This window comes from Canis aureus, chromosome 5, assembly GCF_053574225.1.
Source record: "Canis aureus isolate CA01 chromosome 5, VMU_Caureus_v.1.0, whole genome shotgun sequence".
NCBI lineage: Eukaryota > Metazoa > Chordata > Mammalia > Carnivora > Canidae > Canis > Canis aureus.
The window spans coordinates 82,440,543-82,466,520 of NC_135615.1; the positions used below are offsets into that span (position 1 = coordinate 82,440,543).

Here is a 25,978-nt window from a genome sequence, read left to right on the forward strand (position 1 = left end):
GGGAGCCCGATGCAGGACTCGATCCCGGGACTCCAGGATCATACCCTGAGCCAAAGGCAGACGGTCAACCACTGAGCCACCTAGACGTCCTTTTTTTTTTTTTTTAAGTTTATTTATTTAAGTCATTTCTGCACCCAACATGGGACTCAAACTCACAACCCTAAGATCAAGAGCCACGTGCTCTACCGACTGAGCCCGCCAGGCTCCCCAAGAGTGGCATTCTTTTTCCATATGTATCAGGAAGAGCTGGTGAGGGGCCTCATATCCTCCTGGGGTGTGTCGTTTCCACCCCCACCCCCAGAGGTTGTGGCTTAAACCTACTGGTTCATATAATTATTTTTTTTTTTGAGCACATGCCACACGCGAGGTGTTATGCTAGACGCTTTGCCCACGTTATGTCATTTGCTTCACCACAACCCCTGAGATAAATGGCATTTATCATCGTTTTACGGAGGAAGAAACGGATGCTCAGAGCAGCTAAGGCACTAGTGTAAGAATACCCAGGTAGAAAGGGCAGAGTCAGAACTCGAACCCAGATCTAATCTACCCCCGTCCCCTCTGCCTTCCTGGCAGAGGCGCCATGGCCCATCCCCTGCCGCACGTCTTTGTCTGCATGAGAAGGGAACGTCAGGGCAGGACCCATGAGGAGCCAGACCCAGGGCCTCAGGGAGTAGCAGAGGGCTGGCCCATGCCACCCCCCCGGGGCTCCGGGACGTGTGCCAGCTGCTGGCACTGGGTGCCAGGCCCTGCCTGACCCTCTTTCTCCTCTTGTTTTAGGACAAACAGATGGATTTCTGTTGGGATCCTTGGCAGGTCAGTGCACGTTGCCCACCCCCGTCTGTCAGCCGCAGCTGACACCATCGCCCATCGGTCTGCGGTGCCATGGGGGGGGCGGCCCTGGTGGCAGCAGCGGGGTGGGGGGGTCGGGCCTGTGGAGTGGGCAGGCCCCCTGGGGAGGGGGCCTCCTGGGGATGGTAGTGGCGGGGAGGTGGCATCTGGCGGGTCTGCTCCACCCTCCTCACCCCTCCTCTCCTGCCCGCAGAGGTGCTTCCAGACCACCAACGGCTACCTGTCCGACTCCAGGTCCTGCTCCAGCAACTACAACGTGGCGGCTCTGGCCACCTCGTCCCTTGTGGGTAGGCTCCACTGCCCCCTCCCGCCTTGGCGTTAGCACAGCCCACCCTCGTCCCTCGCTGTGGGGGCGCAGAGCTGAACTGCAGCCGGAGGCGTGGAGGCTGGCGGCTGTGTGGCTGTCACCTGCCATCGGCTCTCCCGCCCCCCGGGCTCTCTAGTGAGGCCGCTCCCGGCAGCTAAGGGCAAGGCTCCGGAGAGGGCTGCAGGCCGGAGGCAGTGGCACCTGCTGGGAGGTGGGCACGCGGGCCAGCAGAGGGGGCTCGGGGGCCACCATAGCCTCTGCCCCGGGTCACCCACAGCACCCCTTCCAGGCCATTCTCTGCCGGCCGGCTCTGCTCACACCCTGTTGCACATACCTCAGGCTCACATCTCCCCGGGGAGAGACACTGAAGCCTGACGGCCCTCTGGGTCCGCGTCCACATCCAGGCGGCCTACCCCCGAGAGCCCCTCGGGCCCGCCTCCCCACTGCCCAGCCTCTGCCTCCTCTCTGGCTGGATCCCCCCAGGGGTGCCTGATGGAGCCCCATCTTCATCCTTGGCCCCATCCCCTCATAGGATGCTCTTCCTCGACAACAGATCTAACCTGTCATGCTCGTGCTCATTACCCTGCCATGGCTCCCCATTGCTAGAAGGAAAACTCGAGTCCTCAGCTTGGCTCTCTCAGCCCTAAGTGTCACCCCCGAGGGGCTCCCCGGCCTCTTCTGTCACCCCAGTCTTAGCGCCCCCCCGCCCCGCCGTCTCAGCCCTGGCGGTCCTGGAACCATGCCCGAATCCGCCATGCCTTCCTCCTCATCTCATCTCTGAAATAGCCTCCAGGCTTGCCTCCATCTGTCCAGTGTACCTACAAGCCTACCAACCTACCTGTAAGGCTTAACCCCAGTCCACCTCTTCCAGGAAGCCTTCCCGGTCTGCTGCATCCCACACAGGTCTCCCCCTCAGCAGAGCTGGCACTGGCCTTGGCACAAGGGGTGCTTCCTCAGAACGTGTTAATTCATGGATAAAGGGAGAGGGCTGGGGGGATCTCAAGTGGATCCTTGAAGGGAACTTCTGGGATAGAAGGGAATGAGCGGTGTGGCAGGTCTGGGAAGAGTCACCAGTGGAGGGGACCGTTGCCTGAGAGCAGGATGTTGGGAGGGCTTGGGGCTTCCACAGGGGTGGGGAGCCCCTAAGTGAGGTGGGGCCTTGGGGCTCGGGGTGGGTCAAGCCCAAAGTGAGCCCGGGCATCGGTTGGGCAGGAGGACTTGCATAGAGTCAGGGCTCCATAGGTATGAGGCTGTGAGGACACAGGGCATTGGGTGAGTACGAGCGCTGAATGGTTGTGGGGTACAGGCCACGAGATGGGGCTGAGGTACCGGGGGGCCCGGGGCAGGGGAGGTGGGGCCCGGGGCTGGGTTTGGTGTCAGTGCAGTCACTCGCTGCCCTCCGTGCTCGCAGGGGTGGTGCAGAGCATCAAGGACCACATCACAAAGCCCACGGCCATGGCGCGTGGCCGCGTGGCCCACCTCATCGAGTGGAAGGGCTGGCGTGCCCAGCGGTCCGGCTGGGAGCTGTCCCCCGCCGACGACGAGCATTACTGCTGCCTGCCGGATGAGCTGCGCGAGGCCCGTTTTGCCGCAGGTCCGCGGGTGGGGGCAGGGGAGCCTGGGGACGGGGATTGGCTGGGACTCTGGTTCTTAGGGGACCGAGGGTCGCCACACGGGCGTTGTCGAGGTAGAGCAAATCAGTGCCGTGGGGTGGCCGGGGCGCTGGGTGGGCCCGGATGGACTGCCCGGCTGAGCGCGAGGTGGTCGGGGCCAGCCCGTGGAGGTGCTGAGGGTGCCCCCGGCACCCTGCTGTGTCCCCACTGAGCTGTGTCTCGCTGTCCCCACCCACCCACCCCCAGGGGTTGCTGAGCAGTTTGCTATCACAGAAGCCACGCTGAGCGCCTGGTCCTCGCTGGACGACGAGGAGCTGCACCCCGAGAACAGCCCTCAGGACATCGTCCAGCTCCAGGGTACCGCCTGGGTGGGCGCCGGGGCAGGGTGGGTGGAGCAGAGCAGGTGGGGGGGTGCCAGCCACCGGATGCACTGTGACCTCAGACAAGCCCCCCCCCCCCCCGCCCTTCAGCCTTGGTTTCTGCATCTGTGGGATGGGCCTGGGGAGCCTTGCCCTGCCCATTGCCCACGGGGCGCCGTAGGCATGATAACAGGTCAGGAACTAAGTGCTCACCGTGTTACGTGTTTTACAGTTGCCATTTCACTTCATCCTCCTCACACCTCTAAGAAGTAGGCCCTGTTATGATCTCCATTTTTCAAAAACTTATTTATTCATGAGAGACACAGAGAAAGAGGCAGAGACGTAGGCAGAGGGAGAAGCAGGTGCCCTGCAGGGACCCCGATGCAGGACTCGATCCCAGGACCCCGGGGTCACGACCTGAGCCAAAGGCAGACGCTCAACCACTGAGCCCCCCAGGCGCCCCTCAGAGCCAGGATCTGAACCTTCATACCAGGCACAACGGACCACCTTTCTGGAGCTCCAGGTTACTCCTGAGGGCTTCACCGGGCCCTCACTCCACCACCCCTGTAGCCCCCAGGGAGAAACAGGCTCAGAGAGGTTCAGCGACTTTTCTGAGGCCACACAGCTCGGCAGTGACACAGCAGGCCTGGGAGGCCGGCCTTCCACCCCCCACTTTCTCTCACTCACCAGGAGAGGGTGAGGAGTAGGGCCTGGGGCTCCGTGCCTCACACCCCTCTACTCCTCCCTTTGCCTTTCCAGACCTGGAGAGCGTCTACCTTCAGGACAGTCTTCTGAGCGGCCCATCGCAGGATGACAGTCTTCTGGCCTTCTCTTCCCCTGGCCTCTCCCCCGATGGCTGGCCCTCACCCGACGAGCCCCCCATCACACCAGCTGTGGGCACCCAGCCCCCCAGCCCCGAACCGCAGCATGGGCAGTGGCTGCCTCGAGCCCCGGGGCCTGAGGGTGGGGCCCGTCTGCAGGGCTCCCTCCCCTCGGTGGACAGCATCTCCCTCTCGGAGGAGGAGGAGGACGAGGTGTTCTATAACTGAGGAGGGGGCTGTATGCCCCAGAGCCTCTTCATACTGTGACCCTGCCCGGTGGGCAGCCCAGGCAGATCAGGACATTGGGGTCCGGGCTTGGTGTTTCTTGGCCCCTCAGGGCAGGCAGAGGGTGGGTGCGGTGGGGACGGGGGCCAGCACTCCTTGCGGACCATTCTGTGCCTCCGGGGACCTGCCCCGGCAGTGGGAGCCATAATCCCCCTTCTTTGTTCACCTGGCCCCAGCGAGCACCTTCCCCTGCAGGGTTTCTGTCCTCCCTGAGCTCCAGGACCCTCAGCAGGCACAGGGCAAGCTGCCCGGGGGAGCCCGCAGCGGACAGCCAGTCACAGAAGGACCTGGGAGACCCACTTGGAGTGGGGCCCCGGGGACCCTGCCTTGAGCCCGGGGCCCTGTCCTCCCCTCCCTCCGTGTTTGTGTCTCCCATCGGAGGTGGGACCACCTCTCTGGTAGCTAAGTGTCTGCTCCTCAGCTCCCTTCACAAGGATCTCTGTCTTTGGAGCGTCTGTCCGTCCCTCACTCTCTGCACCTGCTCCCTGGTGCCCCTGCCCCTTTCCTTGCACCCCTCTCCCACCTCCCTGAAGGTTCTCTGCAGACATTAAAGTGGTGGATTCACCTGGATGAACTTGGCCTGGTCTCTGGGGAAAGGTGTGTCCTTGGGCCCCTGGGGTAAGGCGGTTCTAGAGGGACTTGGGGGAGGACCCCTACCCCCCAACACACATACAGGTGGTTGACCTACTGCCACCCAGCCGGGAGAGTCCCCACAGAAGATGCCCAAGGTTCTGCGGAGCCCCCAGGAGACACCCAGGGATGCTGCTTTATCAGCCTGGCTCGGCCGCCAGGTGAGCTGTTGCTTGGGTGAGGGTCCTTCTTTTTTTTTTTTTTAAGATTTTACTTATTCATTCATAAGAGACAGAGAGAGAGAGAGGCAGAGACACAGGCAGAGGGAGAAGCAGGCTCCATGCAAGGAGCCCAACAAGGGACTCGATCCCGGGTCTCCAGGATCAGGCCCTGGGCCAAAGGTGGCGCTAAACCGCTGAGCCACTGGGGCCCAGAAGGTCCTTCCTATACATGAGGACAAGCAGCATAAGACCTGGTGGGGGGCCTGGTCTCCTACCCTGTCTCCCAGCCACGGAGGGGGCACAGGGCAGCCGTGGGAAGCCAGGGTCCCAGGCCTGCGATGCCTACGTGGCCACCAGGGGGCCCCAAGAGCTCGCCCAGGGCCCGCACACATCGGTCCACACCCTCAGAGCTGGGAGAGGATCTACAGCTCCGGGAACCAGCTTTATTTTTCTCTGGAGCCTCTGGTTGGGAGTCCCACAGCCCTCACAGGGCATCTGTGCCCACCCTCGGTGACAGCCGTACACCAATGTCTTCACTGTGGACTTGGTGACTCTTCAATGAGCACCCAGTGTCCACAGGCTTTCTGCGGTCTCGCATCCTGCTCGGTCCAGGGTGGGATTTGTCCTTTGCGGGATGGAGCGCTTCGTGCCACCCAGGATGGAGCATGGTGAGCGCTGCCTGCTTCCCCGAGGAGGAGCTGAGCCGGGCTGGAGGGGAGGGGCTGTGGTGATGGGGGAGGAGGCGCAGGGTCCCTGCCCCATCTCCTTCACCAGGGCGGCCGGGCCACCCTGTTTCATCTTGCTGGGCTGGCTCACTTTGGGGCTGGCGGGTTTGTCAGGTTAGAAATTGCTTTCTTCAACTAGAACAGAGAAAGAGGGGTTTGGGGGAGGGAGGGTGTAGGGGAGGCTGAGAGTGGGGATTCCAGCATTGTCTGGCTGCCCTCAGGGTTGATTCGGGGGTAGATGTTAAAGCCAGGGCCTCCCCACTGCACAGATGGGATCATTTAGGCCCAGGGAATGGCGGGGCTGGCCAGGGGCCACAAAACCACGGCCAGGCACTCTAGGCCAAAAAGTGGGGCTCGTCAGAATCCAATGAGGCCTCTCTAAATTTGGATGGGAGGATACTGGTGTCCCCCCCAACACAGCCACCCCACCTGCTGAAGGATGGCTCCTCTGCCTGGCTCTGACCCTGGGGCCCTCGTACCTCCACCCAAGACACGGAGCCCACAGCTCTGCCCAGAGACGTCACAGGGAGGGACTGAAGGTTCAACAGCTCAAAGAGGTTGTGTGCCTGGAGGAGGAGTGGTCAGAAACGTCAGAGGACGAGTGGTGCTCAGTCCACACCCCTGGCTTCAGTATCTCCCACGCCCAGGGCTGTGAGCCGAGGTGGAGGCTCCAGCCAGGCCTCTGTCCCCACGCCCCTGTCTTAGAGCCTGGGAAAGGGGCGGGGCGTAGTAATGGACCTGGGCCCGCAATGTCCTCTGCGGCCACCTGGGGTCTCCAGAGTCCACACGAGGGACCAATGGACAGGACCGGTTTATTTAGGGAGATCATCGGGCTCCACAGAGGAGCTGAGGCCACCTGCACGGTCCTCAACCTGCTTGTGCCCCTCCCAACCCCATGTGCCAAAGCCCCTGTTGTGCAGGGTAGGGAGGGATCAGCATTCGGAGTGACCAGGTAATTGCCCACATGGATCACACAGGGAGAATGTAGGAGACCTGAAATTGAGACCCACATGGACCCTCATATGCAAAAACATATTTTTAACTACTGTCTCTCTCCACCCAAGCTCTCCCTCCCCCCTAGTCTTTGCATCATCCCAAGATCCCTAGGAATGAGGGACAGAGAGGACAAGGACCACTCTGCTCATTCTACAGATGAGGATACAGACCCAGAGAGCCACAGGGTGCCAAGAAAGCTAGACCCTAAATTCCCCTCTTGGGCTCTTCCCCTTTATCCCACTGTCATTGTCTGCCCGAACCCATTACCTGGTGCAGAGAGGTCTCCGGGGTCAGCTGCAGGGTCACTGGCTCCAGGGGACAGCCCCCTGCCAAGATGTCCTGGAGGCACCACTGGGGGTGGGGGAAGGATTATGGGGCCCTGGGCCAGCCTCTGCCTCCTCCAGGCTGTCCCTCTCAAACCACCCTTCCCCAAGGCGTCCCCCTCACTCCCCTGCTCACCACTCCCCATCCTGACACCCCACACGAGTACTCACCTGGCGTCCTGAAGCCCAGGAAGGTGGCTCAGCCTGGAGTGCCTGCACCAAGTGGGCCCTTCCCACTGTGCCCACCAGGATCTGAGACTCTGCACAAGCGGAGAGGGAGAGAGCCACATTAGGAAGAAGACACATTTACTGGGCAGCGACTATGTGCCAAGAACCGTACCAGGCATTCCCATGTCCCTCAGGAACCTACAGCAGCCCTCTGGGTCGGGAGCTATTGCCGCGCATTTTCAGAAGAGGAAGCTGAGGCTCAGAGACACGGAGAGGTTAATCATCCTGCCCCAGGTCACTGAGCTTCTGGTGTGGAGGTGGGGTAATTGAGGGCGGCTGGGTAAGGCTGCCAGGGGGCCGAGAGGTCACCTGCCCACCCTGATTCCCCATGCGGCAGGGTCTCAAGGCAGGAGCGGGTTTGGGACACTGCATGAAGACATCCATGCGTCAGGCTTGGGCTTTGCCCCTCATTTCCCACCAAAAATTTCACATGTGTCTCAGCCCGGTGGAAGTGTGAACCCCGAAGGCCATCATGCTCTGAGGTCCTACTGTGGGCTGAGGGCTTGGCAAGCCTCACTCCGGGCTATCACCGGAGTTGGCAGGTTCTGAGGGGGCAGCCTGGCATTTTTCCTTCTTGTCAGGTAAAATCAAAACCTCACAGCTAGACGCAGAGATGCTCTCCCGTTAAAAAACAACAACAATTTCTCGGTGAGCATCAGGGTCCCATAGCCTGGGCCTGTGCTGGTGGGGGAGCTCTTTGCTTCCTGTGGCTCTAAGGGTAGAAGCAGACTTTGTCTTAGAGGCCAGTTTTGTCTTTGTTCCAGGAGGTCAAGCCTCTTGGAGGAGTCATCCATATGCAAATATTTCCAAAATGGCATATTTGGTGTATTCTGTGGGATAATGTTAACTGTATCCCAATCTGAGTGGGGAGAGGGCCTGGCATTTGGGATGAGAACCTCTGACAACTCCATGCTGGTCTCTATTTCCCAGGTGGGGAAACTGCACTTCAGAGAGCTTACAGGGTTTGCCCATGGTTCTGCTGCTCATAAATGGCTTTATGGCCTCTTGAGGGGGAGGAGATATGAGGGGTAACCCATACGGTTGGGCAGGTTGCTCACTGAACAAGGTAACTGCCCAAAGGATGAGTAGGACTCAAAATCCAGCTGTTCTATGCCTTCCAAGTGCGTACCTTGCACATGTGGGCTGACAGCGGCCCTGAGTGGACATGGCTGCCTCCCTCCACCCAAATCTTTCTTATTCTTACTGTACTTGTCCCAATGGAGAAATGAGGCTCTCACTAGATAGTTCCCCGAGATTCAGCTTGTGCGTCCTTTCCACAAAAGCACCCATTCATTTTTCTTTAAAAAGACATTTTTCTCATGGCAACAGGGTTTCAGGAGAGATGAGTTAGCTGAGGAATGCTTGAAGGAGAGGCCCAGGTAAGGAGTCTTTCGACACCTCATGTTCCCATCATTTTACCCCCACTCCCAAGCACACCAGGCCTGGCTTCTAGAATTCCTAAAGCTACCCATGGAGTGCCTTACAAGCCTCCTCTCATCTCTTTTAAACACGTCAACCACCCCAAGTTAGGGAGGTCATTGTCTCCATTTTACCAGCGAGGAAACTGAGGCTCAGAAAGGTGAAATGACCTGCCCACAGGTGCACCGTTGCAGAGATAAGGTTCAGATCCAGGTGACTAGCAGGTCCAATGCCCTGCTTCCCCCCTCCTGGACCTGACCCTCGAAGGCCAAAGACAAAAGTAGAGGGAATGTCCCCTCCCTACCCGTGCTCCCCCCTTCCTGCTGGGCACCTGTGCTCTCCACCAGGAAGAACTTGGCCGTGTCTGTGGAGGTCACGATCCTGGCCACTTCCTCCAGCGGCGTGTCCTTGGCCAGCGTGGCGATGGTACGGTTCATGAAGTGCTCCACAATCACACGGTGGGAGCTGCAGGCAGACGGGTGCTCCCCTCAGGTCCTGGAGCGAGGGGATCTCCGGACCTCAGGATGAGGCAGGGGTACCTGGCTGGTGGGGCTGGTTCTTGGGTGTGGGCAGGCGCTGAGAGAGTCCTAGGATGAGCAGCTCCTGGAACCCCAAGGTGGGGAGGAACTTGGGGACAGCTCACCCATGGCCTGGCTCTGGATTCCCAGCCCCCGAACCCCCATCACCCCCAAGACCGGCTCCGCTCCGGTCTGTTTTACTCAGCAGCCTTCCCTGGAGAGTTTTGTTTGAAGAAACATTTTATGGCAAAAGAGGAAAAGAAAGTTTTAAAGTTTGAAAATCACTGGAGCCGCCACTCCCATTTTACAGATGGAGAAACTAAGGTGTGCACCAAGGTGACGGCTTGCACACGCTTGGAGCTGGGCCTGGGACCTGAGACTCTCAGAGCCTCTTAGTCCTGCTTCTCCGGGAACAGGCGGCTCTCGTCCTGCCTGGCCAAGCGGGATTCCAAAGCCTGATTCCAGCCCCCAACGTCCCAGCAAGGACAGCAGAGCAGGAGTGGGAGAGAGGAGGGGACCTCCCAGATCTGGTGCTGACTCTGTGTGACAGGGGCAAGGCGCGGCACCTCTCTGTGCCCCAGTGTCCAGCAAACGGGCAACAGCTGTCCTGTTGTGTAGACAGACTGATGACCAATGAGACACTGAGGCCAGGGGTCCAAGCACTTGCCCAGGGGCATGCAGGGAGCTGGAGAGAGTGGAGACGACGTGGCTGTGTGCTGGCCCCTTCCAGGCCCCCCCATGTCCAAGGTCCACCACAGTGAGGTTTTCTGCGGGGGTGGTGAGGAGGCCTTCACCCTCATCAGCCAGAGCAACGTGGGCTCCTCTCACCTGATTTTTCGGCCTCGGATCCATGGAAGGTACGGCAGCTTCTTGACGATGATGGTGCCGTCGTAGAAGGAGGGCTGGCAGCTCTGGGCGATGGCGTTGGCCGCCAGCACGGCCATCAACACGGGCAGTGCGTGTACGATCTGGCCCGTCAGCTCGAAGGCCAGCAGCGCCGTGGAGATGGTGTGGGTCACGGCCCCCGAGAAGGCCGCAGCCCCTGCCAGGGGCAGAGCCAGGGTGGGTGGCTTAGGCCAGGGGCCAGCCTCACGCGGAGGGCAGGGGACCTCGCGCTGGGGGGACCTGTCCACTGCTGGAGGTGCCCTGGGGCCTGGGCTCGGGGAGGGGGGGCATGTGAGGGAGAGGATGGGAAACCAGGGACAAGACAGGAGCTGGAGGGAATAACGGGGGCTCAGGGGAGGGGGCTCATTTGGTGCCCTGCCCCTCAGTCCCCCAAAGTCTGCCCTCTGGGGGTGGACCCAGCCCACTCACCTGCCAGGGCGTACCCCCCAGGCATGATGGGGTTGGTGACCCCTCCGGCCACGATGCCCTCGGGGAAGGCGAGAGCAAGGGCCTCCCCTATGAGGCGCCCGATGGCAGCTCCTGGCCACAGAAAGGGGGAGGTGGGGGAGCCAGGCTGACGTGGCCCCCACACCCCTCCGTGCCTGGGGACCAGCGTCAGTACCATCTGACGGGGTGGGGGGGAGGGAGAGAGCCAGGAACCATGGCCCAGTAACCCTGATCATCGCAGACCCCGGGAACCCCAGGCTCACCGAAGATGAATATGGGCATGAAGTACCCAGCGGGCATCGGGATGGTGGTGGCCAGAATCAGCATCCAGAACTGCGGGAGCAGCAGAGGTTAGAGGCAACTGGACGAGAGCGGCCGAGAGGGGGATGGCCAGGGGACGGGGCACTTGCCCAGGGAGGAGGCTGTCCAGGCCGGGCACTGACCCAAGGCAGGAAACCCACCCCGACAAAGAGCCTGCTGTGTGCCTGGCACCTCGCCAAGGGCTTTCCTTTCTTGCCTTTCAACCTTCCCTTTGAGGTAGGCACAGCGACTCTCCCATTTGAAAGATGAGGAAACCGAGGCTCAGAACCCCAGCCACTTGGCCCAGTCAGAGCTGGCCGGAGGCAGGTCAGGCAGCCTGGGTGGAAGGCCCGGGCGCCCACGCAATGGGAGGCACGGCTCCCCACCCCGTCCAAGGCCGGCCTCACTCTGCACAACCCCGGGGGCCCCGGCACCCACCTTCATAACCAGAAAGAAGGCGAGGGTCCCAAAGATGGTGAAGCGCGGGTGGTACCATTCAAACCACAGGTTCTGGGGGTCGAGCTCCTGGGGCCAGGGCGGGGATGAGTTCCTGGTCATCAGCGCCCACGAGTGGTTGTCGAACAGTGAGTCCAGATGCTCCCTCATGGACAGCTGGTGCGGGGGACGGGCCGGAACCCTGCAGCCTTCCTGCCACCCCGCACCCCGAGCCCGCCTCAAAGCCTCCTCTGCTACTTCCCTCCTTGGGAAGGGCTCTGACCCTCCGCCCCCTTCCCTCCTCCCCCCTGCCCGGGGCTGCAGTGTCCTCATCTGGAACGTGAGGATGCCCCACAGGCTTCGCCTTACAGATGAAGCGAGATGCCGGGCACAGTGTGGGTAACCGATGGGAGCTCCCCACTCCCGCCGCCCCAGCCCAGCGCCCCTTACCCGAGAGGCCAGGAAGCGGCCCACGCCAGGGGGGTAGGTGATGGAGGCCAGAACCAAGGCCGCCAGGGCGGAATACAGAGGTTTGCTGTGGGGCGGTGGGGGGGTGGGGGGTAAGCTCCAGGCCAGCCCTCTTCTTCCCCCACCCCATGGAGGGGGCACCGGGCAGGAGCAGGCCCCCACACACCAAGGGCCGCACTGAGGCAGAAACCGGAGCGGGGGGGGGGGGGGGGGGACACAGGCCAGCCCCACTCCCCGCCCAGGGAAAGAAGCCTGTGGGGGTCAGCCTGCCCCCCACAACCCAGCTGATTGGAGAGTTGGGGACGGAGCCCCAGCAGGCCATGGGGAGCCATGTGTGGCAGCCTGGGCGGATGCCAATGGCAGGGGGCAGGCAAAGTTTGGGGAGGGGCAGGGCTCAATTAGGGCTGCAGGCTCTGTGGGAGAGTAGGGATTTGTGTGGGCTGCAAGCCTGCGACGGAGGACTCAGGGGGACTGGGGAGCACATGGAGGGGCTGGTAGCTCCACAAGCTGGGGGGCGGTGATTGTGGAGTGTTAGGGGGTGTAAGGGCTTCATAAGTGGGGTGTGGACTAGGAAGGCTCGGGGGGGCTCCGCAGGAGGATGACAGAACAGAGAGTGGGAGCTGTGGGCTCAGGAGGCTGGGGGGGTCGTCCTCCCTGAGAGGTCCCCAGTCCCTGCCCAGAGCCCACCTGGTGGCCAGCAGCTTGGAGGTGACCCGGTTGGTCTTGACAAAACCAAGGAATGTTCGCTGACAGAAGAGGTAAGCGCAGCTCAGGATACCACAGATGGCCCTGCAGAGGGAAGGGGAGTCCAGAGCCCGTCCCAGGAACCAGAGCGGCCCCCAGCTGGGCTCCCAAGGGGCCCAAGGCGCTCACTCACCCCAGTGCCACAAAAAAGAAGATCTCTGGCAGGTCGAAGGGGACATCCACCCTGAAATTGGTCTTGTAGAGGGAGGTGATGGTCTCTGGGGAAGGAGGGCAATGATCAGGGCCCGCGGCCCAACCCCGGCCAAACCCAAGTCCCAGACTTAACAAGCAGGAGTGTGGAGGGGGTGCTAAGTTCTGCCCCAAATACCCTTACCTGGCATTCAAGGCCCCAACAACCAGCCCTTGTCGCCTTGTTCCCCTCTGCCCCCCTGTACTCTCGGGGCCCCCTGCCCTTCCACGCCCAGTACGGGTCAAGCGGTCTGCGGGGGACGCACCCTGCTCGCTGTTGAAGACGGCCAGGAGGCGGAACATGAAGGCCCCGCAGGTGGCAGCGAAGAAGCCCCTCCAGTAATCCCAGACGGAGAAGTGGGAAGACATGACCTCAATGCTGAACAGGACGCCTGAAGGTGATGCGGAGCTTAGACAGAGCCCCACTCCATCCATCCCAGCGCCCTAGCCCCTCCGGTCCTGTTCCCCTACAGCCCTGCACAGACGGGGCTACCCCCACCCCCTCTTTGGGCCTGAGCGGAGTGAGGGAGGGCAGGCAAGAGCCCAGAGAGCACACCTGGATGTGCCCTCCTGGGCTGTCTCAATCCCTCCAGCAGCCCCGTGGTGTGGGCCAATTATCCCCATTTCACAGACAAGGAGACAAGGCTCAGAGAGCTGAACTCACTGGGCCAGGGTGACACGGGGGAGCTGGACCTCAACCCCAAGTCTGCCTGATGTAACCCGGAGGCGTCCTGACACCCACCTCCACCCCACCCTGGGGTGGCTGTGCCCTCAAAGGACTTGCAGGAAGAACTGAGACCTGAATTAGCGCCCACCCCTCCTCCAGGGCTCTCAGCTGGACAGAGGAATGAGTGGGGCCATCCGCAGGGCCAGGGGGCAGGAGGGGCGTGGGGGACCCCGGGGTGCGAGGGAGGGGCGGGAGGGAGGGTCTCACCACTGAAGGGTGCCGCAAACACCGTGGCCACGCCCACCGCTGCCGCTGCCACCAGCATCTCGTTCTGCTTACTCTTGTTCTGGGGGGATCCCGAGGCTGGGGCTCAGAGTCAACCCCCACCCTTCCCTCCCTCTCGTTCCTCCAAGGGGGGCCCTCTGTCCCCATTACCTCAGACTCCCCAATCGTCTTGATGTGCACACGGCCCAGGTAGGCAGCGATCATCACAGACAGGTGCACGAAGGGGCCCTGCCAGGGGAGGTGTGGGCACAGGGCACGGGACTCGCCTCTGGTCGGGAGTCAGAGCCCGTGCTCCCCCCTTTGGGGCCCAGGGCTGGGGGGTGTGCAGAGGGAGCCTCATCCAGACCTACATGGCTGCTCATGGCTCCCTTGCCCTCCGTCTCCCCAGCTCTCTTGTCACACTCTGGGGACCCAACCTGCCTCGTCCCCAGGTCTGAACCCCTGAAGGCAGGCACTGGCCTGAGTCCTCCCCAGTGACTCAGCTTCTGTGGGGCTGGGGGAGAAGGCAGAGAGGGCAGGGCGGGGTGGGGGTGCTCTGGCCCCTGCCCATACCACTTTGCCCAGGAAGATGGTGCTGCCCGTGGCCAGGGTGCAGGTGAGGCCCGCCACCTTGGCCCCGAAATTCTTGATATCCAGGTAGTCCTCCAACACCACGCCTGACAGGATAGTCTTCAGCTCCGGGATTCCGGAACCTTGGCAGGGGATGGACAGGGGGAAGAGCAGGGACAGTGCCTAGATTAAACTCTTAACATTTCACCTTGCCCAAAATGTTTCGCATCATGATCGTGTCAGGCCCTCCAAACCCTGAGTTAGGGTACATGAACTCATTTGCACATGGGGCAGCTGAGGGTCAGAGAGGGGACAGGAGCTGCATGTGTCATTCCAGCTGAGCCCATGGCACAGCTGGGGGGCTATGGGACAATGGGGGGAACCCGGGGTAGGATCTCAGGCCACCCCTGGATGCACCCCTGGAGCTCCCCAGTGCTGGCCTGGAGCTGGAGGCAGAGCTGAGAGGCCTGGGGGAGCTGAGCGCCCCCGGGAACCCCTCCCTGGGGAGCCTGCCACCAGTGCTCCCCGTCGCGGCCCAGAGGAGCCCTCGCAAAGGAAGTAGGGCCAGCAGTGACCCAAAAGTCAAGATCTGGCCTTCTCACGGTGTGACTCTGGGGCAAGCAGCGTGACTCTTCTGAGGCTGGCTTCTCTGGCTGTGAAATGGGGTCACTGCTTCCTGCCTCCCCCCAGAAGCCCAGAGGGATATGAAAAGGCTCTGGCACCAGGCACCGCGGTTGGGCACCGCGACAAATGGCTCACCTCCGGAGAAGGGCGTGATGCTCTGGGAGAAGCCGGAGGAGAAGGAGACCAGGGCCACAGGGTACACGGTCCAGGAGAGATACCGGAGCAGGTGGCTGTCCCCAATCTCCCGGTATAGCCACTTGTGTGCTGGAGACACCGAGGAGTCAGGGAGCCGTCATAGGCTCTGCGGCCCTCAGGTGTCCACTGACCAGGAAATGGAGGCTCAAAGACGGGAGGCCCAGGGCCACCCCGCGAGTGGCAGATGCCCAGATGGAGGCAGGAATAGGACCCTGGATCCAGATCCTGCGGCTGCCACTACCTACTGGATGACTTTGCGCATGTGACGTAACCTCTGTGAGCCTGTTTCCTCATCTGTCCAATAGGCTAGTGGTGGGACCTCCTCATAGGGTCATTGTGAGAAAGCCCTCAAATGATGTCCGGGGCATGGTGCACAGCAGGTCCTCCTGATGGCACCTGAGCAAGTCTACCGGGGGAGTGTTAGAACCTTCCTGCCCTGTGCCCCCCATTCCCGGGAGATCTCAGGGTGGAGAGAGCCCGCTGAAGCATGGGAAAAGGCAGTTCTATGTCTGGGGGTCTAAGCAAGTGCCCTCCCCCCGAGTTACTGAGCTGAGAGCAAGGAGGGAGGCGGGAGAAGGATCGGGGGCAGCAGGAAGAGGTAGGCACAGAGCTCAGAAGAAGAAGGGCTCTTGGGAACATTCAGGTCTCTCTTGTTCATTGTGCCGATGAGGAAACTGAGGCCCAGAGAGGGGCAGGAGCCTCTCCAGGACGACACAGCAAGCCAAGAGCAAAGCCTGGACTAGCCCCAGGCCTCCTCCCTACCCCGAGCCCTCCTCCACCCGCGATGCACCTGGCGGCCCATGTGGCATCCCGAGAGCGTGTGTGAGACTCTGTGTCCAGAGCAGGTGTGCGTGTCAGGGAGGGGTTACCTCGGACCACACGCCCGATAGCGAAGTTCATGGTGTAGCTGATCAGAGCCATGAGCACCCCGAGGGTCATCAGGAAGTACCAGTCCTCCCCAACTCGGAACAGCTTCTGCTTCAGCCACTCCAGGCCACCTGAGGGCAGGGACACTGGGTCACAGCCCAGGGCTGGGGACGGGGCACGGACAGCCCCTTCCCCGGAGGCCTGCTCAGGCCCCAGTGTGGGCCTATGGCCACGGGGTCAGGTCCAGGGCAGCTGAGAAGGGGCTCTGCTCAGGAGGGGCGAAGCAGGAGTCGTGGCAAGTGAAGGTGACAGGCCTATGGGCCCTGCTAGGGGACCTTTGACCTGTGCACCCTCCCCACCCCACTCCGTACTGGAGGCTCATGGAAGATTGAACTGGCCGGCTGGGGAGGGGGAGGGTGTGCTGCGAGCTACAGCTTCCTCCAGCGTCTCCTCAGGGCACAGCTTAGAGAACAGGAGTCTAGCAGGACCCCTCCTTGTCTCCAGACCTGTGGGCCTATCCTACAGGCCGTGCTGGTCAGGCAAGGCTGTACCCACTGGGCCCCGAGCAAGGCCCCCAGCACAGCCATCAGGCTTTGGGGCTACTTTCCCCAAAGGCCGAGAGCAGACATCTAGACCCACAGGCCGATGGACAGGCAGACAGGTCCCTTCCCTCCCTGCCACCCGGAGATGGTGGGCACATGGAGGCAGGGCAGCTCTCGGGTTTCAAGGTGGGTGAGGGAGGTGGGGTCCGGGTAGGGGTGATATCCTGAGGGGTCTTCCATGGGGAGAGGACCTAGCTCTCACCTCGAATGCTTCGGCGGACGCGGGGACACGGGCCCCATAGCTCCCGAAGACTCACGGGGCTCCCCGAGGAGCCCTCACGCAGCCCCACCAGCTCTTCCATGGGGTCGCTGAGCGGACAGACAGACAGACCCTTGGTAAGCTGCTCCAATGCCCTTACTCTGCCACATGGCCCTCCCCACGCTGCTACTTCCCACATAAAAAGAGGTGTTTTCCTGAGTGCAGGTGTGTGTGGAGTTATCAGGAGTGGACATAGTCCAGTGCGTCCTCATCACTAAGGGGGTGTCACTGAGGGTGCGCATATGTGTGTTAGGGTGCAGGGTGGGGGCTGGGGTTCCTGTGTCCAATAGCAGATCGATCAGGACAGGATCCCAAGCCTCAGAACTCACTTCCCCCTGCTGTGGACACCACTTCCTATCCTCCTTGCACACTTGGCTGCTTCCACTACTCAGAGCAATCCCTTGCCCCTCAGAGTCCCTCACACCGCAGGGTCCCCATGAACTGCTCTGACTCCCCATTTGCACCCCTGTGCCCCCTCTTCTCTCCTCAGGCCACAGAGGCAGGTGTACAGCAGACCCAGGAGAACAGCCCATGAGGGCTATAACGAGGTGCTGGCTCCCAGCTCCCCCAGCCTCCTGCCCCTGCCCTGCCTGCCCCTGGCGCTGGCAGGTTCCACCCAAATCCAGGCCCGGCTCCACACCCAGCAGCCCCTCACCTCTGTCCGTAGGCCCTGCTGTGGCTCCAGCCGGCCCTCCTCTAACAGACGCCTCTGCCGGCAGCCCAGGTGCACCTGAACAGGTATGTGCTCCACCAATCAGCATCCCGGGGGGCCCCCCTCCCCGCCCTGCCGGGGTTTACCCTGGCCATTAAGAATGTCCTTGACAAACCAACCAGAACTGCCCAGGCCGGTTGAGCCATGCAGGCCAGAACAGCCAAGGGGGACCAGGAGCCGGAGCTCCCCAGAACCCAGGGGAGCCCCGCAGAGGGTGGCACTCACCCACGCCGCAGGGTGGGGACATGGGAGGGAGAGGCTCCTGCACACGGCAGGGGTCATCCGCGGGGGCTGAGTATCACGGCCCTGGATTCTCAGAGCTGGACATGGAAGGGGTCTGAAAAAGCAGAAAAGGGAGAGACACACAGAGAGAGAGGCAGAGACACAGGCAGAGGGAGAAGCAGGCTCCCTGGAGGGAGCCCGATTGGGCCTCGATCCCAGGACCCCGGGATCATGACCTGAACCAAAAGCAGACGCTCAACTACTGAGCCACCCAGGCGTCCCGTTATTATCCCATTTTAAAGAAATTAGAGTCCCTGAAGGGTTTGCCGGACTCCAGAGCCTGCGCACTGCTGCACTGCCCACCTTGCTCAGAGGTGGGGAGAGGACCGGTGAGCTGGAGCAGGGGCAGTAATTTGGGGCCTGGGGAGGAACTTGATCTCAACCCTCATGGCCAGCCCCCCAAGTCTCAGAGAACTACCTCTCAAACCAGGGCGCTTCTGAGTAAATGCCACAGACAGCCCGCCCCAGCAGAGGGTAGGAGTGAGGGCATGAGGGTGAGGGAGCACGCACAGGTTATGTGCCAGCCACACGCCAGGCCCTTTGTATCTGCAACACGGTTCACCCTCCCATCCCATCCTCCTTGTGAGTCAAGGGTAGGATCACCATTGGGCAGGTGACAGAGGGTCAGAGAGGTATAGCGACTGACCTAAAGTCACACAGAAGAGGCTGGACCCATATCTAGACTGTCTGGCTTTTCCCCTCCCCAGAGCTCCTACAGGCCCTGTGGCTTTAATCAGTCAGGACAAGGGTTTGGGCACAAAGCAGATGATTTGGGTCTGATGTCACTTTTGGAAAGATTTGGGCAAGAGATTTGGGATAACTCTGCTCTCTCCCTCCCCCCAGACAAAGCTCCTCTCTGAAAATCATGATGGCCCTTCAGTGGCTTGTTAAAATCCTGGGACCCTGAGCCACTCTCTGACCCTCGATGCCCAGCCAGGTCCATCCAAAATAGGCGCATGTGTGTATGCAGTAGGAGGCGGGGCGGGGCCCACTGTCGCCTTGCCACCCCAACCTGGTGACCGTGTACAGTAACAGGATAACTGGCTGCCCTGTTGACATCCCAAACCCCAGCCTCTGGCTCCAGGCAGCTGTAGGCTACAGTCCCACAGCCAGCATCAGCTGGCCGGCTGCTGCTGGATGTCCACACCCTCACCTCCCAGCCCTGGGAGCACCAGGGAGTCATGGCTCCTCATCGGTCATTCATCATGACTCCCCCAGAGCCTAGAACGGTGCCCCCCACATAGTAAGGTTCAGTAAATATCTGCTGAATGATGGGTAGTTTCCAAACACAGGCCTGTGGGCCGGCTGTGTGGGGAGCTGAGGGGAACAGATACTTAGTCCCTTCCCAAGACCCCAAATCAGAATCTTGGGATGCAGAGGGATGAGTCTGCATTTGTTAAAAGATCCCCCAGGTGATTGGGATGCCCTGGCAGGTTTGAGATTCAAGGCAGTGCATCATCCCTGTGATCTGGAGGGAGAGCATGCCCAGAGACAGGGGGATGGCCCTGATGACCTTTGGAGGTCCTTCCTGGCCACTGAGGTCAGTAGATCCAGTACATTTATGGGCGATGCCTCAGGGATAGGAGGAAGGGGAGGAGGAACGGTGGGCGGGGGTGGGTAACGGGATCTGACGTCCAGGAGCAGTGACTCAGGCCCTCAGCACCATGACACTGTGTCTGCATTTAGCCACTGGCTCCTGTTTCCCTGGCGGGCGGGAGGCCTCATGGCCCCCCACCCCGCCCCTACCCTCTTTCCATCTTGCCTCATGCTGGTAACTTCCTGGCAGCCCTACTGGAACCCCTTGGCCAAGATGGGTGACACGGGCCCAGCAAGAACCTCCACCAGAATGACAGACCCCTCTTGCTCCGGTGACCACTCAGCTCCTGCCCCCACCCCACAGACCACGGGCACCAGTAATTACCCCTAGATGGAGCCCCACCCCCCGAGGGTGGTGTTCTGTGAGAAGCAGAGAAAAGAAAAACAGTCCCCATCTTCCGAAGCCTCTAATCTAATGGGGGGATGGGTGGACCCCTACACCAGGGGGAGTCACCCCAATCTGATAGGGGAGTGAGGACACGGCAGAGAAGTCACAGACCCAGGAAGACCATGTCACAGTGCCAGGTGCTGGGATGGGCATCCGGGCTGGAGCCCCTGTGTGGCTGCAGCAATCACGGAGGCCTCCGTGGCAGAGGAGGAATCAGCCGGTCTGGGCAGGAAAGGCAGGATTTGAAGAGAACAGAAACCCCACCGCCCATGGCACCCAGCCTTCTGGAGGGCTTTGAATCAGACCTACGGGCTCCCAATCCCAGCTCCCCCACTTACCCACGTGCAGGCCCCACCCTCTCGGTGAGGCTCCACTTCCCTGCCTGTAAAATGGGAACAACACCTCTTTTCCCAGAGGTGTGTGGGGATGGGATGGGCCGGGCTGGAAAGCTCACAGCCAGGAGGTCGGAGGTCGGAGCTGGACTAGCGGCCTGGGGAGATCTCCTTTACCTCTCGCTGAATCCCGCCACCACAGCCTCTGAGCACCTCCATTGGGCTGGAGGTCACACAGACAGTCCCCAGCAACGTAACCTTCTAGACCTTTAAGGACAATTATCAAATGGTCTGCTGTCCTCCCCTGAGTCCTGACCCCACTCCCACCCCGGCCAAGGGCCGCCAGCGTCCTCCTCTGGGGCCCCCAAATGTCCTGAGCGTGGGGTGAGGGCGAGCACGGAATCTGGGTCCCCGTGGGAGCGGGCAGGGGGACAGCTGCACATTCTACCCCCCCCCCAGGGCTGTCTCCGTCTTTCCTAAGAGATGGGGGTAAACATTATCTGCCCTGAGGGAAGGAGTCTCTCACCTCACGCAGGGGTCCAAGGGGTGGGGATCCTCCACCCTCCCCTACCTCCTGACCTTGGGTCTCCTGCTGTCCCCCGGGCCAGGGGCTTGGACCCCCGCCAACCTGACTGCCTGCCACCTAGATCCCCTCTTACCAAGGACTGGAACTTTAGGGGAGAGGGGACAGGAAACAAAACCCTATCCTCAAGAAGCGCGCAGTCTGATGGGGGAGGCAGAGTCCTTAGAGAGCCCCAGGCTGATGGGGGAGGCAGAGGCACCGCACACACACACACACACACACACACACACACACACACACACACACGGGGTCCTGGGGCAGGCACGGGGTCTGAGTGCTGGGGGACAGGCTGCGGAGGCCCCGCGCTGGAGTTATCGGCCTGGAATGCTGGGCTGTGAGCTCAGCCGGCCGCGTGTGCTGGACTGTCAGCAGGGCCGCCTCTCCGGAGAGGATTTCCAGCCCCCTCCCGGCCCAGGCGAGGCCTAAATTTAGCCGGGAGACAAGGGGCTGGCCCCGAGCCCGGGACGTCGGGCCTTATAAAGCGCCGGCAATCGGGGCCCGGCACGCTCCCCGGAGCCTGCTGCCCACACCCTCTCCTGTCCCCCTGCCCCCTGGCCAGGGCCCGGCCGCCCGCCCGTGGATGAGCCACAGGACCTCCTCCACCTTCAGAGCGGAGAGAAGCTTCCACTCCTCCTCGTCCTCGTCCTCGTCCTCGTCCTCATCCTCGTCCTCGTCCTCCTCAGCCTCCCGAGCCCTCCCTGCCCAGGACCCGCCCATGGAGAAAGCCCTGAGCATGTTTTCCGAGGATTTTGGCAGCTTCATGCGGCCCCACTCGGAGCCCCTGGCCTTCCCAGGCAAGTTGTCAGGGCTCTCAGGGGGAGACGCACAGGTAGGGGACACCTGCTCCGGGGCCCCCTGCATGTGGCTGCCCAGCTGCACGACCGTAGCCGTGTGCGGCCACCAGAACAGATGCGGCCACAGAGACAGATGTGGCCACAAGAACAGGCTGGCCTCCAGGAACGGTTGTGACCCAGGGGACCAGCTGTGATGCCAAAGGCCACACAGGGGCCGCGGCCAGGTCCTCACTGGAGCCCGGGAGGACTGGATGGGGAGGGAAGCACCCCACCCACCCCACCCCACCCCATCCCACCCCACCCCGCCTCCGGGCATCACTCATCTCACCTGTGCTGGGTCAGGCCCCATCCCCGTCCCCGTCGCGGGACAGGTGGGCTGCAGGAGGTGAGGCGAGGATGAGGGCAGGGCCCCAGAGGAGCCTGAAACCCAGGCTCTAGATGCAGGTCTGCCCAGCGCTGAGCTCAGCCTTCCCCACAGCCCGTCCCGGGGGGCAGGGCAACATCAAGACCCTTGGGGACGCCTATGAGTTTGCAGTGGACGTGAGTGACTTCTCACCTGAAGACATCATTGTCACCACCTCCAACAACCACATCGAGGTGCGGGCTGAGAAGGTGAGCCTGCCCACCCTGCCTGGACCCCGGTTCCACCCCATACCCTCTGCCCGGCATCCCCACTCCTATGCCCCATGCTGAGACCCCAGACCCTGACTCTTGCCCCCCCAACCTCCCAGGGCAATCTGGAGACCTTGCTCCTGTTACAGAGGGACACTGCCTCCCTCTCCCTGCCCCACGGCACTGAGATCCTTTCTCTGGGAGCTAGGGGCAGCTGTGGGAGCCTCAGGGGAAGGGGAGGGGGTGGGGGGATGCAGGCAGAGAGCACCTGAGGAGGTGAGGTGAGGTGAGGGGCGAGCTGAGAGGATGGGGATGGAAGCTGAGTGGGGATAGCATTCCTGGCAGGCATGCGGGTCCATGGGGGGCTCACCTGGAAAGTGGGGGGAAAGCTCCCCCCACGTTACACCCTCCAAGCCCATCTTCCCTCCTCCACCCAGAGGTTCAGCCCCCATCGTGGGATCCTTGAACCCCACCCGAGGCCAGGCAGGGGCCCTGCGGGCCAAGATCAGACACAGTCCAGACCCCACACTCCCTCCACTCACGGGTCTCAGGGTCACTGGGTCACTGGGGTCCCTGAGTGCCGACTGCCAGGAGGCCTCTACTGGGGAGGAGGGTGTGGCCTGGCCTGAACAGGGGTGCTGTCCCCAGAGGGCCACGGCCACAGTTGCCCGTCAGGGAGGGTCTGTCCAAGGCTCCCTCCAGACCCTCCCTGGCCTGGCTTTCTCTCCCGAGCATGGGAGGCTGGATACCCCCGGTGCCTCTGCCAGGGAAGCCCAGGACTGTGGGCACCAGGACCAGTGGGCAGCACGTGCCAGCCCTGCAACCCCCGCCAGTGACTCAGCCACCAGGCTCCTCCGGACACCGTGTGCTGCCCAAGTCACAGGGGAGGGGCCGCCCGTCCAGCCCACACGGTGGACATTGGATGTGCCTGGGCACCCAAGAGGGCACGGCCCTGCTCCATGCTGTCTTCTCTGTTGCTCGGGAGCTCCTGATTCTGCCAAGGAGCCCCTCCTTCTCTGAGCAGCCCCACCCAGCCCCCTGCCTACCCCTCGGAAGCACTGGAGCTCCCCCGGGCACTTCTATAGCTGTCCCGGCCACCGCCACCCTGGCCAGCCCCTCTGTACCTGCGCCTAGAACCCCCTGGCCCTGGCATGTAGGGGCCTGGCTGGGGTAAGATTAGGGAGAAAGGGCGGTGGCCTGACAGGAGCAGGACAGGGGTGGGGAGCATCCTGCCCTGACCCGTCACCCCTTCCCCAGCTGGCAGCTGACGGCACAGTCATGAACACCTTCGCTCACAAGTGCCAGCTGCCCGAGGACGTGGACCCCACTTCGGTGACCTCTGCCCTGAGGGAGGATGGCAGCCTCACCATCCGGGCCCGGCGCCACCCGCACACGGAGCACGTCCAGCAGACCTTCAGGACGGAGATTAAAATCTGAGGGCCTCCCCCTCCCCGTCCCCTCCCACTCCCCCTAGACTCCCCCACTGGCGTGCCAGAGAAGTTTCCTCACCCTCATGACAGCTTGCAGGACATCTCAGCTCAAATTCCAGGCCCTGAGGTTGGTCATCCCCCTAAATTGAGGCCTCCTGCTCTCCAGGGCAGGCTGGGGATCCTTTTGCCTCACCTGTGGCCCCCAGATTCTAGACGTGGCCTCTTTCACTTAATCCAGAATAAAGGGATTGAGATAGGAAAGGGAGTTCCCGGAGAACCCACTTTGGGGAAAGGAACTGGGGCAAGCAAATAATCTGCAGGACAGACAGATGAACAAATCCTCTGATTTCTGGAGTCTTTGCAGGGCAGGGGCAGAGGGGACAGGGACCTGGGACTCCCTTGGCCAAGGGGAGCAGGGGAGACAGAGGCAGATATTAGGCGCTGATCCAAGCGGGACAGAGAAGTCGGAGAGGACAGCCACGGTGGGAAGCGTCCCCTCTGCCACTCCCCGAGCCCCGGGCCAGCTGCCAGGCCACCTGCCTACCTGGTGCCCCCCCCCACCAGCTGTGCCAGGGCAGGGCCACACAACGTCTGTATATAGATGGGGTTTTTCCAATAGAGCTGCTTTGTGATAAATTATACAACACTCCTGCTCTCTGGTACGTGCTTGTGCCCTTAGGCTAGGCCCAGCCGGGGGTGGGGCCGGTGCCTCCTCACACCCAGACACCTGGGCTCCCGGGCTGCCCCCACTGCAGACAGGTCATCCAGCTGGGGTGGGAGAGACAGCACGGATGGGGCCTTGAGCCTTCAAGGTTGGACTCTAGCTTCTCGTCACCCTTCCCCTGCACCAGTCACCTCTCCCACCCTTCCCCCTCTTTAATCAATGAATCTAGAGGCTGGGTGTGTGTATAGTACACAGATGTGCACATTGCCATGTCCTTCAAGTACTGAGGATTACTGTTAGTTGAGGCTGAATTCAGAGTACCCTAAAATTAGATTTTTTTATTACTGGGGAAACTGAGTCTCTGAGCTGTTGAATGCCAGGCTCACTCATTAAAGGTTGGATTTGAACCCAGGCCTTGAAAGCTGCTCTCAAACTGCCTCCACCCTTCCCAGCACTGGAGAGTAGTTCCCCTCATTCTGCCTCTCATGGCCTGTGCACCCTGCCCCACACCTTCCTGCTGGAGGGTGCCTGGATCATAGGGAGAGCCCCCGACCCAGTTCCCTCCTGGTCTCCAGCCCAGGGCAGGGACCTCAGGTCAGCCTTCATCTGGGGAAACCCCAGATACCCCCAGTGACACTGGCTCCATCGCCAACCTACAGAAGGAGGGGTGGGAGTAGGGGTGGTTCACAGTGGTTGAGGCCCCCTGGGGCAAGAGGCCAGGCCTGCTTCTTCCTTCTGCACCTTTGGGTCGGTGTTCCATAGGGCAGCCTCTCAGCCCTGCCATTCTGGGGCCCTTAGGGGATGGCTGGGGGGTGGAAGGGAACACGGGAGGACCATACCATTGTACGCTGCACACACAATAAACCACGGAATCACAGACCTCGGGAGATCACCTGTCTGAAGTTCTCAACCTCGGGATGGGGCTGGAGGCTGCCAGGGGAAGAAACCCCAGAATAAACTGACCTGCCTTCCTTGAGATCTGGGGCGAGGAGTGGCAGCTCAAGGACCTCACAGAAAGGCGGGTGTCCCTTGGCCTCCTCCTCGGGATCCCGAGTTATCTCCCTGCATGATTACTGCACTGGAGGGGCCGGGGACAGCAAGAGGGGGCCACCTGCACCGCAGCGTCGCCTCCCCTCCTGGAGCCCGCCTTGTGCCAGGTGGCCCCTGGGGACCAGACCGGCTGGGCGGCGGGCTCGGGGTCGCAGGGACCCGGGGCCGGGGCAGGGCTGGACCGTGGCCGGAGGGCAGGGCTGCTTGGGGGAGTCTGGGTGCTCCCTGGAGGCCCCGCCGCACCCCCCCCCACCAGGCGCCGCTGAAACCGGAGTGCCTGGCTCCCCGGTGCAGCTCGGGCCGCAGGGGGGAGGCGGGAGGAGAAGAGGGGGCGCGGTATTTCCAGCCTCCGTGACTCACTGATTCCACTGCGCTATTTGCAGCCCCGAAACTCCGCGGCCCGGGTTGGGGGTGGAGCCGCGCCCGCCTCCCGCTCCCCCGACCCCCACCCAGGGGCAGGCTCCCCGCGGCTTCCCGACCCCAGCGAGGCCCCCCCTGGGGCGCGAGGGGGGCTCCCCCCACGGGGCCAGTGACCCCGCTCCCCCCCAGGCCCCCGCAGCCTCTCCCCAGACCCAGGTTTCGGGAGATGAAGATTCCGCAGGCACAGAGCAGAAGCCCGTCCCGGAGGGCCCTCCCCTCCCAGCAAGGTGACCCTGCGGCAGGGGGGGCGGGGGAGGGGGCCGGCAGCCCTCTGTCATCGGCTCCGCCCCCGGGGCGCCTGGCCTGGCCTCCGCGCCTCGTCTCCCCCACCCCCACTCCCCGGCCCCCCACCCTTTCCAGGCTAA

At 62.1% G+C, this 25,978-nt stretch overlaps 3 protein-coding genes across 9 annotated transcripts in view; 2 read left to right on the plus strand and 1 right to left on the minus strand.

Moving 5' to 3' along the window:
- The window catches only part of FAM131C (family with sequence similarity 131 member C), a 32,382-nt gene extending 27,578 nt beyond the window's left edge, over positions 1-4,804 (plus strand). For all 5 annotated transcript variants that reach the window (XM_077899498.1, XM_077899496.1, XM_077899494.1 and 2 more), the window contains 5 exons: positions 778-813; positions 1,043-1,136; positions 2,568-2,750; positions 3,016-3,126; positions 3,888-4,804. In XM_077899498.1, the coding sequence (XP_077755624.1) occupies positions 778-813; positions 1,043-1,136; positions 2,568-2,750; positions 3,016-3,126; positions 3,888-4,177 (714 nt within the window). In that variant the 3' untranslated portion in view covers positions 4,178-4,804. The remainder of the gene's footprint in view (positions 1-777; positions 814-1,042; positions 1,137-2,567; positions 2,751-3,015; positions 3,127-3,887) is intronic.
- A 644-nt stretch (positions 4,805-5,448) lies between these two features.
- LOC144314873 (chloride channel protein ClC-Ka) lies at positions 5,449-21,781 on the minus strand. 3 transcript variants are annotated; one of them, XM_077899493.1, is made up of 22 exons: positions 21,766-21,781; positions 17,688-17,799; positions 17,406-17,480; positions 16,694-16,800; positions 15,892-16,020; positions 14,963-15,091; positions 14,207-14,346; positions 13,805-13,882; positions 13,637-13,715; positions 12,969-13,094; positions 12,647-12,731; positions 12,457-12,558; positions 11,752-11,836; positions 11,305-11,478; positions 10,830-10,899; positions 10,549-10,659; positions 10,063-10,276; positions 9,048-9,181; positions 7,241-7,329; positions 7,014-7,097; positions 6,230-6,316; positions 5,449-5,885 (listed from the first exon to the last, which is right to left on the minus strand). In XM_077899493.1, the coding sequence occupies exons 4-22, from the start codon at positions 16,791-16,793 to the stop codon at positions 5,838-5,840; spliced, it is 2,064 nt and encodes a 687-aa protein (XP_077755619.1). In that variant the 5' UTR covers positions 16,794-16,800; positions 17,406-17,480; positions 17,688-17,799; positions 21,766-21,781; the 3' UTR covers positions 5,449-5,837. The 3 variants fall into 3 exon arrangements, with proteins under 3 accessions (XP_077755619.1, XP_077755617.1, XP_077755618.1); XM_077899491.1 differs by lacking the exon at positions 21,766-21,781 and adding an exon at positions 20,720-21,024; XM_077899492.1 differs by lacking the exon at positions 21,766-21,781 and having other exon boundaries at positions 17,688-19,319.
- HSPB7 (heat shock protein family B (small) member 7) lies at positions 21,130-25,022 on the plus strand. The gene is made up of 3 exons (XM_077899500.1): positions 21,130-21,437; positions 21,916-22,049; positions 23,307-25,022. Exons 1-3 carry the CDS (start codon positions 21,224-21,226, stop codon positions 23,484-23,486), a joined length of 528 nt encoding a protein of 175 aa, XP_077755626.1. The 5' UTR covers positions 21,130-21,223; the 3' UTR covers positions 23,487-25,022.
- Positions 25,023-25,978: the final 956 nt, after the last annotated feature.